The sequence below is a fragment of the Orcinus orca genome, chromosome 3 (assembly GCF_937001465.1).
Source record: "Orcinus orca chromosome 3, mOrcOrc1.1, whole genome shotgun sequence".
NCBI lineage: Eukaryota > Metazoa > Chordata > Mammalia > Artiodactyla > Delphinidae > Orcinus > Orcinus orca.
The window spans coordinates 139,916,652-139,927,346 of record NC_064561.1 but is presented as its reverse complement, the minus strand read 5'-3'; the positions used below and the strand labels follow the sequence as shown (position 1 = coordinate 139,927,346).

General features: G+C 40.0%; 1 protein-coding gene across 1 annotated transcript; it reads left to right on the top strand.

The window, feature by feature from the left end:
* The first annotated feature begins 3,999 nt into the window (after window positions 1-3,999).
* On the top strand, window positions 4,000-9,649 carry GAPT (GRB2 binding adaptor protein, transmembrane). Its single transcript, XM_012534947.3, has 2 exons — window positions 4,000-4,672; window positions 7,826-9,649. Exon 2 carries the CDS (start codon window positions 8,213-8,215, stop codon window positions 8,684-8,686), a length of 474 nt encoding a protein of 157 aa, XP_012390401.1. The 5' UTR covers window positions 4,000-4,672; window positions 7,826-8,212; the 3' UTR covers window positions 8,687-9,649.
* Window positions 9,650-10,695: the final 1,046 nt, after the last annotated feature.

Genomic DNA, 10,695 nt, shown 5'->3' with positions numbered 1-10,695 from the left:
TAGTCCTGACAAGCGTTTCAGGTGGCAGATTTCATAGTTTAAAATGGTCCACCAATAGAGTAACATCTTTCATGGTTCACTACCTATGGCATCCCTGATGAATTTTGCTCTCTCATTTTCTTATCTCTAACTTCCTGTCATATATATTCTGACTTAATGTAAGGAGAGAAAAACAGATAGACTCTTGAAGGGGACATCTAGGGACTTTCTTTTTATCTATTCCTCACGGAGGTGGCATGGTATAGAGGAAAATTACTAGATCAGAATCAGGAGACTGTTTTGATATCTGGTCTAGATTTCTACTTTCTATGGAGTAAATCACATCACTTCTCTGACCCTCAGAGGGTTCAATTATATCAATAGTTCCCAAACCTGGCCACAATTCAAAATCACCTGAGATGTCAATGTTCCTTTTTCTTATGAAAGTGGTACATGTTTATGAAAAAAGATCAAAAAGTATAAAAGACTGTAAAATCAAAAGTAAAAATTCCTCTCCCCGACACAGTCTGTGCAATCCCTTATTCCTCTAACTCAGAAATTCCTTGGTATTGTTCTTAACTTTTAAAATGAAGTTCCCTGGGCCTGACTCCAGACATAATGAAGCAGAATCCCCAGGGTCCTATGAATTTCTATTTTTTTTTAAGTTTCATAAGTGATCTTTTTTGTGTGTGTGTGGTACGCGGGCCTCTCACTGTTGTGGCCTCTCCCGTTGCGGAGCACAGGCTCCGGACACGCAGTGGCCATGGCTCATGGGCCCAGCCGCCCCGCGGCATGTGGGATCTTCCCGGACCGGGGCACAAACCCGTGTCCCCTGCATCGGCAGGCAGACTCTCAACCACTGCGCCACCAGGGAAGCCCCTCATAAGTGACCTTGATAGACTTTCAGGTTTGGGAATGAATTCCTTGACTAAATAATATCTCACATCTCTACCAGCAAAATCCATTCCTGTCCCCTCAAAATTATATGATTTAAGTTTGACAGCTGCTAACAGGATTGACACTAAGCATAACTAAAGCAACAGTGGTTCTATTTTGACCTCTTCTTATTCATGCCTTCTCTCCTCACCTTCAACTCCTCAATTTCCTCACTTTAAAATTTTCTTAACTCCTTGGCCCACACAGTGAAACTTTACTAGTTGAGAGGCAGTGACTCATTCCATTAAAGCTCTAGTTGCTTTTTGGCTAATCCCATAAACCCATCAGTATTAATGAATTTGCTAGCTAATAATATGCTACCTTTCCCAGGCAACATAATGTCTTATGCTAAAATGTTTGCTTCCATAACGCCTTTAACCAGTAGCATGGAGTTTGGGGGCTCCCTACAGGATATCCAGGAAGATGTTTTTAGTCAGTCATGCTTTCAAATAAAATCCACATTCACAAACATTTTTCCACATCTGTCATCACCAATATTACTCAGTTCAAGTATCTGAAAAAGTACATGGTTAAAATAAATAGGTATTAACTGACACAAAAGAAATTGCTAGGAATTTTAATCACAGTTAAGTAAATTGGTTGTTAGTCATCAAATAATAGAAGAAAGATTATCTGGATAAACTATTCAGTCCAAATTACACTAGAGAACAATTTACCTCCCACGCCCTCTGCTACCCAAATGACATGGTGGAAGGAAAAGCAGGAAAAGAAAGCCTAACTATAATTGCTATGATTAAAAAGGGAACTGTAAGAAGACAATAAAAATGTGTCTTGCTAGGCCAAAGATAGGAAGGTAGGAAAACAGAACTCAAGACATAATATCTGATCCATATACATGATGATTATACAATAATTCTATTTTGAAAAAAAAATATATAGCATCTCTTCTGTAAATTCAAAGAATGGTTATATCTATTACTTAAAAATAAATCATATCTAGAGAAAAAGGCCAGAGAATATCCCTTCATTTTATTTATCTTTAGAAAAACTAAAGTGATAAAGGGTTAAAACTTTCCTAAGTTCAAACAGCAAAATCCAGATGAACTTCCAGTTGTCCTGAGTTCTAGAGTAGACTGTATAATCTCACATGAATATTGTATTTATTACATTACTTGCAGATTGTATGCGTGTGTGTGTGTGTGTGTGTGTGTGTGTGTGTGTGTATTATTACTTGGAAGCGTGGCTAATGTTGCAGTTAAAATATTGGTAGACTGAAGATTGAATTCACATTTCAAGCTTCACAACTTCATAACCTCCTTCACTCTGAGATCTTTGCCTAGAACACTCCTATTCTGCCTCGCTTATCTCCTTCGTGCTCTGTGAGGCTTTGCTCATGTCTTCCCTTCCCTTCACCAGCTGTGAGCTGGTGTCTCTTTTCCTCGCTCCCACTGTTCCCTGTGCATAACGGTGTCTTTCTTAGCTCCTACTGTCTTGATCTGAAAAGATCTGTGGATACAACCTCTTCACTAGGCTTTAGGTGCTGCAAGGGAGTTTGTTCACTATTGCATCCCCATTGCTTATCATAATGCCTGGCACGGTGTCAGTGTCCAGTCAGTATTGACAATATTGTTCTTCGAATGTCCAATTGGTATTGCAGTAAATAAATCTTTTATTTATTTATGTATTTATTTATTTTTTTGCGGTACGCGGGCCTCTCACTGTTGTGGCCTCTCCCATTGCGGAGCACAGGCTCCGGACGCGTAGGCTCAGCGGCCATGGCTCACGGGCCCAGCTGCTCCGTGGCATGTGGGATCCTCCCTGACCGGGGCACGAACCCGCATCCCCTGCATCGGCAGGCGGACTCTCAACCACTGCACCAGCAGGGAAGCCCACTAAATCTTCTTTTAAACTGCCTCATGCAAAGTTCATCCTCTGTGCTTGAAAAAGTTCCAGTACAACATAAAAGGCAAAATTTCCGTTACTTTATCATCTTGTCTGTCTAATTCAGCATTTCCCATTTTGGTATTCCGCAGAGTTGTCCTCTGAGAGATGCTGTTAGATAAGGGTTCCGTGATGGAGACTTGTCCTTCAGCCTAGCGAGACAGCTAGTATGGTGACTTTAGCACACAGGTGATGGAAGCAAACTGCCAGCCACACGGGGGAGTGAGTACCTCACCACTCAGCCTTCCTCCCCTCCTCTGTAAGAAAGGACGAATAGAGTCCTCTCCTATCAAGCTGTTGTCAGGATTTACTGAGTAGCACACAAAGGCTTTAAATACATAGTAGTGCTCAGAAAATGCTGGCGACTATTATTAAATGAAGTGAAACAGTTTTTCTTTCATGTTTGGTTTTGTTTTGTTTGCTTGCTGTAGGACTGCTCATAGCTTTTAGTATGCTGAGTGCCTATGAGTCTCCAGGTAAGCAGTACTTTCCAAATTTACTTGATGAAACTTCTACTAGAAAATTCCAGAAATAGTACACTTTGGAATATACTTTAGGAAATCCCGTCTTATCAATTTAATTTAAAAGAATATTAGCATATTCTGAACAAAAATTGGGACACTGGTTTGACATGTGTAGATGTAACCTGGGGCGCTGGGACATAGTACTTGGAACAAGGACTGTTCTAACATACAAGCAAATAAATAAAGACCTATGCATTACTACATTTTAAAATATTTCTTTTTAAAAATTTTAAAGTACTAATAAAATGACTTATTTATTCTAAAGTGAGGACTGCCTGAAGATTACACACAGAATTAAACTTTTAAAAGTTATAAAAATTTGGGCTTCCCTGGTGGCGCAGTGGTTCAGAGTCCACCTGCCGATGGGGGGGGGACACGGGTTCGTGCCCTGGTCCGGGAAGATCCCACATGCCACGGAGCGGCTGGGCCCGTGAGCCATGGCCGCTGAGCCTGCGCGTCCGGAGCCTGTGCTCAGCAACGGGAGAGGCCACAACAGTGAGAGACCCGCGTACCGCAAAAAAAAAAAGTTATAAAAATTAAAAGGTAAAATGCACACTCTTTTAGGTATTGTAGTAGGTTGAATGGTGACCCCCCCCCACCAAGCCCCTAAAAGAGCCATCCAAATCCTAATTCCTGGAAGCTGTGAACAGGACCTTATTTGGAAGTAGGGTCTTTGCAGGTGTAATTAAATGAAGGGTCTGTGAAAAGATCACCCTGGATTATCTGGGTGGTCCTACATCCAATGACAGTGACCTTATAAGAGATACATAGAGGAAAAGACAAGAGGAGAAGCCATGAGACAATGGAGCAGAGATGGGGGTGATGTGTCCACAAGATGAGGAACACCGGGGATCGCCAGGAAGCACCAGAAGCTGGGAGAGAGGCCTGGATGGATTCTCCCCTGGGATGTCCAGAAGTACCGCCCCTGCCCACCCCTTGATTTTGGACTTCTGGCCTCCATAATGTGAGAGAATAAATTTCTGATGTTTAAAAGAAACAAAAATAAAGTGGAGACTGCAAATATTGCTCAAATAAAAACACCACCTAGGCTTTATGCATCATTTTCTGATACAGTTGGAGAATTATTACTGGGTAAAGATGAAGGGCTGGACTTCCTTACTCAAAAACTCGTGCAGTTTATCTTAATTCTTGTGCATCTGATGAGAACTTCCTCTAGAGCCAGGAAACTTTGCAAGTATGAAATGATCTGAAAGGAGGGAGTAAAGAAGGAAGTAACCGACCTACATGAAAAAGAGGAACAAGTTCTAAACAAAAGCGGGTTTAAAACATAACCAAAAGAACAAAAGAAAGCTCGGCATACCAATCTTAAGGTAAGTAAGACCTGCTTTAAGGTGTTTGTATGAAATGAAAACTATAACAAACTAGTTCATTTTAAATAATCAATGGCTTTTTATCTTATCAAACACAGTTTGTAGAATTAGGTGGCCATACGTTGAAAAACCACTTTACAAATTGAGAGTGAGGTTAATGTTTCTTTACTAGTATAGAGCCTCACAAGGATAAGAGTATGCTTTGTTGTTGCCTTGGTTTCAAACAGAAGGACAGTATCTGACTGAAAATTTCAGAAGTTTGTCAACAATTTGTGATCTTAAGACAAATAATTGTTAGGTAACCTGTTGGAATTGTCTTCCAAAACAGAAGCAGTCTTCTTTCAAATTGGGCAAAGTGAAACCTATAAGTTATATTTGAAGGACTCTTGTTTAACATATGTATCCCATTCTAGTAGGTCTTTATTCATGTCTTGCAGGGTTTTTCCTATTGTTATTTTGAAGAAAGAGGACAGATGCATTTATTTTCCTGTAAAATGTCTCCTTGTCTTTCTCTCAGAGAACACTACTTTGACAAACAGCTTTAGTATTGGGAATGTAGGGCTACTCTGGTGGCGCAGTGGTTGAGAGTCCGCCTGCTGATGCAGGGGATGGGGGTTCGTGCCCCGGTCCGGGAAGATCCCACATGCCGCGGAGCGGCTGGGCCCGTGAGCCATGGCCACTGAGCCTGCGTGTCCAGAGCCTGTGCTCCGCAACGGGAGAGGCCACAACAGTTAGAGGCCCGCGTACCGCAAAAAAAAAAAAAAAAAAAATATATATATATATATATTGGGAATGTACTGGAATGTCTACATAGAAGAACATAGATGGTTAAAAATAAATTCTCCTCTCGAAAATCCAGAGAGCAATTTCTTACCTTATCCTCAGAGGACAACAGTTAGCCTTCCTCACTGCTGTTGCAATCCTGGCAGCTTTTAAAAAGCTGATTAATTTCAATCAATATGTGAAATTTAGTTCAAATATGCTGGCAAATATTTACTTAAATGAGTAATCATTTATACCATGAAATATCTTACATATGGTCAGTTCTCAACTGCTGCAAAAAAAGGAAGTGGGCTCCGAATGGTTAAAGTCACTTGCCAAACCTTTGCCTTTGAACACAAGCACTGTGTCTGGCCTTTTAAAGGAGGGAACCTACAAAAGTTCCAAAGAGAGTAAAAGATGTTGCAGTCTGGGGTGTCTGTCCCTATAGTTTTATCAAATAAATGTTATGAGTTAACTGCATCTCCTATTTAATTTCATATTTTATGTGAAATGCCAATTGAAAATTTGCATATTGATGTATTCTAACCTTGAACAAATTTAGAAAAGTTCACTGTTGTACATGAGTTCCTACAGAGAGCAGGGCACAATTTCATGGGGTTTCTTTTTTCCTGTTTATCATGACTATTTTTATCCTAATGCAGGTTGCTCCCTTCATTAACACATATTTAACAAGCTAGCTATTCTGTGTCTAGTACTGCTGCTGGTAATATAAAGATGAATAAGATACGATTCCGAACACTCAAGAACCTCAGAGCTAATCGTCTATAAAAATTTAGCAATGGATGTGCTTGATAGACATTCATAGAAATGTGGGTAGGAATAATATTTGGGGGAAATTTTTACTTGAATCCAGATTTAATCACTTCTTAGTCATTAAAGAAGTTACTTAACTTTTTTAATCCTCTCTTTTCTCACATATAAAATGGGCATAACAGTAGTATCTATTTAACATGACAGCTGTGCATGGTAGGATTAAATGAGATAATCCATGTAAAAGTGTTTAGAAGCTGACCCCAAATAACTAAATATTATTGATGATGACATTCAGTGGATCATGACAATCATCTCATAAGCACTATGAAATTGGATGACTATAGTTAACAATACTGTGTTATTTATTTGAAAGTTGCTAAGAGAGTAGCTCGTAAAGTTCTCATTACAAGAAAAAAAATTGTAACTGAGCTGATGCATATTAACTAACTTTAGTGTTTTGATCAATTCACAATACACACATATATCAAATCATCATGTTGTACACCGTAAACTGATACAGTGGTATATATCAATTATATCTCAATAAAACTGGAAGAAAACAATAATGAAAACAATATTGGATATAAGTATTTCTTTGACTAGGCTAAAAACATACAGTAATAATATTTTGTTGATAAAATCATAATAGAACACTCAGCCGAGTTGAACACTTCCATTTTTCTCTCCTCTTTGCCATTTTAAAGCATCAACAGGTAGCACTCTAAAATTATCTTAATTAAACGGAAGTTATTTGCTGGAAGTTGTGAGAAGACTAGTGAGAGGAAGTCTTTCAAATTTTGTTTTAAATATTTTGTTTTTAGGTATTTTGTGTTACATCAAAGAGCTCTTTTCTTTTTTTAAGTATACACTGTACCTTTTAGAAGACATGTCTCGAGTTTTAAACTGTGAACTTAAACAATTAGATGCTTAGATTTGGAGTCCTATGTTTATTTAATCATTTATTCAATAAATATTGACTGAGTGTCTTTTTTGTGCTAGGTGTTACGCTTTTCTCTAGGAGTATTCAGAGGAAAAGACCTGATCCCTTGTCCACCGTTTAACCAGATAGGAAGACAAACAATTTCCTGTAATTTAGATTGCCATGCTATAATAGAGAACTGACTCATTAATATGGGGATACAGGGGAATGTGTGATTAGGGAAAAGACATGGTCCCAGATCATTACAAAGAGGGACAGGCAAGGTTTCACAGAGGAGGTGATGGGTAATGGAAATGATTGCACATCTATACTCTTATCTCTTTGCTCCTATTGTGTTTGAAGCATTAACTTTCTCTTGAAAATTATTAGCCTTATGGTCAAAAACCATGTTGAAATCTAAGTGATAAAACCACTCAGGCTTCAGCAGAGACAGGTTCTTTTAACTCTCCCCCCACCACACACACACACACACACACACACACACACACACACACACACAACAGCTCGTACTGTATTTTATATTAAAACAAAAAGTCACTAAATGCAACAGCTAGTACTGTATTCTACCCTGAAGGAAGAGCTCACTAAATGCTGGTGCTTAATGTAGTGGTAGAAATTGGCAGATTTTTGACTATGCTATGTACTAAATACGCAATTAAAATGTTTCTGATTTACAGCAGGCACGTGGATGGTAGATCGTTCAACCTTCCCTTCCTTGAGTTTTCTGCTCTGCTATTAGTTTCCACTCATTTGTGCTTCATTTTGTGATTCATTGATAAAAAAGGAAGCGGAGTTGAATGAAATCCCCCCGACACGGTGCAATTATACAACAACAATTGTATAATCATCAGCTACAACAAGAGCCAGCTTCCAAAATCAAGTTTACTCACCTCTCCTCTATGTACACCAGGACTTTGCCATGATGTTCTTTCATATCTGAAACAGAAATGCCTAAAAGAACTTCCAAAATTACTTTCAGACCATATCCTCCAAAGAATTACAGTGGACTGTACCTGTGAATTCATTAAGGGCTACACCATACTACAAAACAATACTGTGCAGAAATGCTGAAAAGCTGTGGAAATACTTCAGTGGCCGTTTCCATAGGAATTTCCCTTCTTTTACTGTTGGTGATCTGTGGAATTGGGTGTGTTTGGCACTGGAAACAGCATAATACAAGGCAACTTACCTTACCAAAGTTTTTGCAAAGGAGAAAAAAGAGAAAAGACCAAAGTAAAGGAGTCTCCTTGAGCTCCCAGGTTATCGGCCCAAGGCATAAAATCTCAGTTCAAACCCAAGACCACAGCTCTGCTGGGAAGGACACTAACACACATGGCAACTATGAAAATGTGGAAGCGTGTCCTCCCCAAGCTAAAGAAGAAACAGACAAGGGAGTATATGAAAACACTTGGCAGACCAATTTCAAGGAACACATCTATGGAAATGAGACACCATGTGACTATTATACCCGCCAGAAGCCTGATACTTCTGAAGAACCTCAAGATGAAGACATATATATTCTTCCGGATTCTTATTAACTTTTCAAAATGTGGGTTTAGTTATTGGAGGATAAATATTTTCTGGAACTTTTATTGTACTGATAACATTATTAATCAAGTTCTTCTGTTCAAACTCAATGATCTCTGTTTTATCTCCACCCTTCCGAATCCTCTCTGCATGTATCACTGTGGATTAAGTCTAGCTATCCTCTCCACCCTCCTTGCCCTGGATTAATTCTGCGTTATGTTTTACTGATTCTTCCTTCTGAACATTACTTGTTATATTTTTCTTCTTTTTCTATCTCCACCTTCTTTTCTGGCCCAGGATTGTTGTCCCAGTCTGCTAAATAGTCTTTCTGGCTCTAGTTTCTACATAATCAGTGATGCTGCGTCTATCCCCATGATGTTGCCCGATTCATCTGCAGAAAATATTCCCAACGGCCACATCACTCCTTTGCATATAACCTCTTAATGTCGCCTCTTTGTAAAAGACATACTACTCATAATTCTAACTCCAGAATTCATGATTTTACACAGCTGGTTCAAATTCACTTTTCCAGTGACTTCTACTAATCTCTCACTTCGTTTTCATCAGAATCATCTGAAAACCTGCCGAACCCATCCCTCCTCCACAGCTTTGCTTGTCCACCCCCTCCTAAGCCTGCCTCAGATCATAACTTCTTCCACAAGTCTCTTGAATCATTCCAAACCTACATTTGCCTTTTTTCTTTTCCTGATCTCCTATAGATTTGGCTGCCTATTCAATTCTTTGGGCGTTTAAACATACGAATGTTTGCAATGGCATTTTATTATTTAGTGTCCTATGACGATGTCTTAAATTCCCTACTAAATAGTCAGGAACTGTCTCATATTCATATTTTAGCTCCAATGCTTAGACCGCCGTGTGAGGCACTCAATATTATTCAGTTGACAAGAATTAAACTGTATATTTTACTAAGTCCTTTTGAAAACAATCTAATAAATTCATCCATCCAAGGAATATTTATTGAGTACCTTCTATTTACTTCTTACTGTGCTGTACAAATGGACGGGGTAAAATAGTGAAAAGAAAGACATGGGTCCTGAACATGTTCTGTCTAGTACGAAAGAAAAGACAAAAAACAAACAAATACGATGCTATTTATTAAGCTGTCTCTAAACCCACCCTTGGATATGCTGCTCTAAATTGCTCAGACTGGAACTCTGCAAACTATCAATACCTTTTTCCTTTGCCAGGTGTATCCACGTTAGGATCTGTCAATAGCGGGCAGTGAGGAAGAATGGTAGGCAACAAACAGGAAGGAAAAGGGGCCTTGCTCGTTCTCGTTCTCCTTGCTGTTCTGAGAAGGTACTGTTGTCATTTAACTTACTCCAGCATCACTGGTTGTTCGCAGTTTCTAATTCTCCCAGCACTCCCAGAACCAGCTTCTTTGCACCTTGTCAGAGTTGCCGGCACCAGCCAAGCAGCACCCTTTCCTTGGTATCTGAGAACCAGCCCCTCAGGCCCTCCTCCAAGCTCCTGAGGGACTGGCAGGAAGCAAACGGAACCTTGAGCTCTGGGTCCCAGCCCTGCAGGACACCTCCTCATAGTTTCTGATGATCCCCAGCCTTAGGTCTGGTGGCTATTTCCCGCATTTCCTATCTCTCCGGTACCTCAGTGTCCTCTTTTTGTCTTTTCAGTCTGCCAGTACTTTTTTTAAATTGATGCTTTATATTTGGTCCTCCCTTTTCAGACAAGCTGGTATGGTTTCCATTTCCCCAAGTGGACCCTGAGTGATACAACTAAAAATGGTATAGTAGGTGCTGTGAAGAAAAAAAAGCTTTGTTTTTTTTTTTTTTTTGCGGTACACGGGCCTCTCACTGCCGTGGCCTCTCCCATTGCGGAGCACAGGCTCCGGATGCGCAGGCTCAGCGGCCATGGCTCACGGGCCCAGCCGCTCCGCGGCATGTGGGATCTTCCCGGACCGGGGCACAAACCCGTGTGCCCCGCATCGGCAGGCGGACTCTCAACCACTGCGCCACCAGGGAAGCCCAAAAGCTTTCTGTTT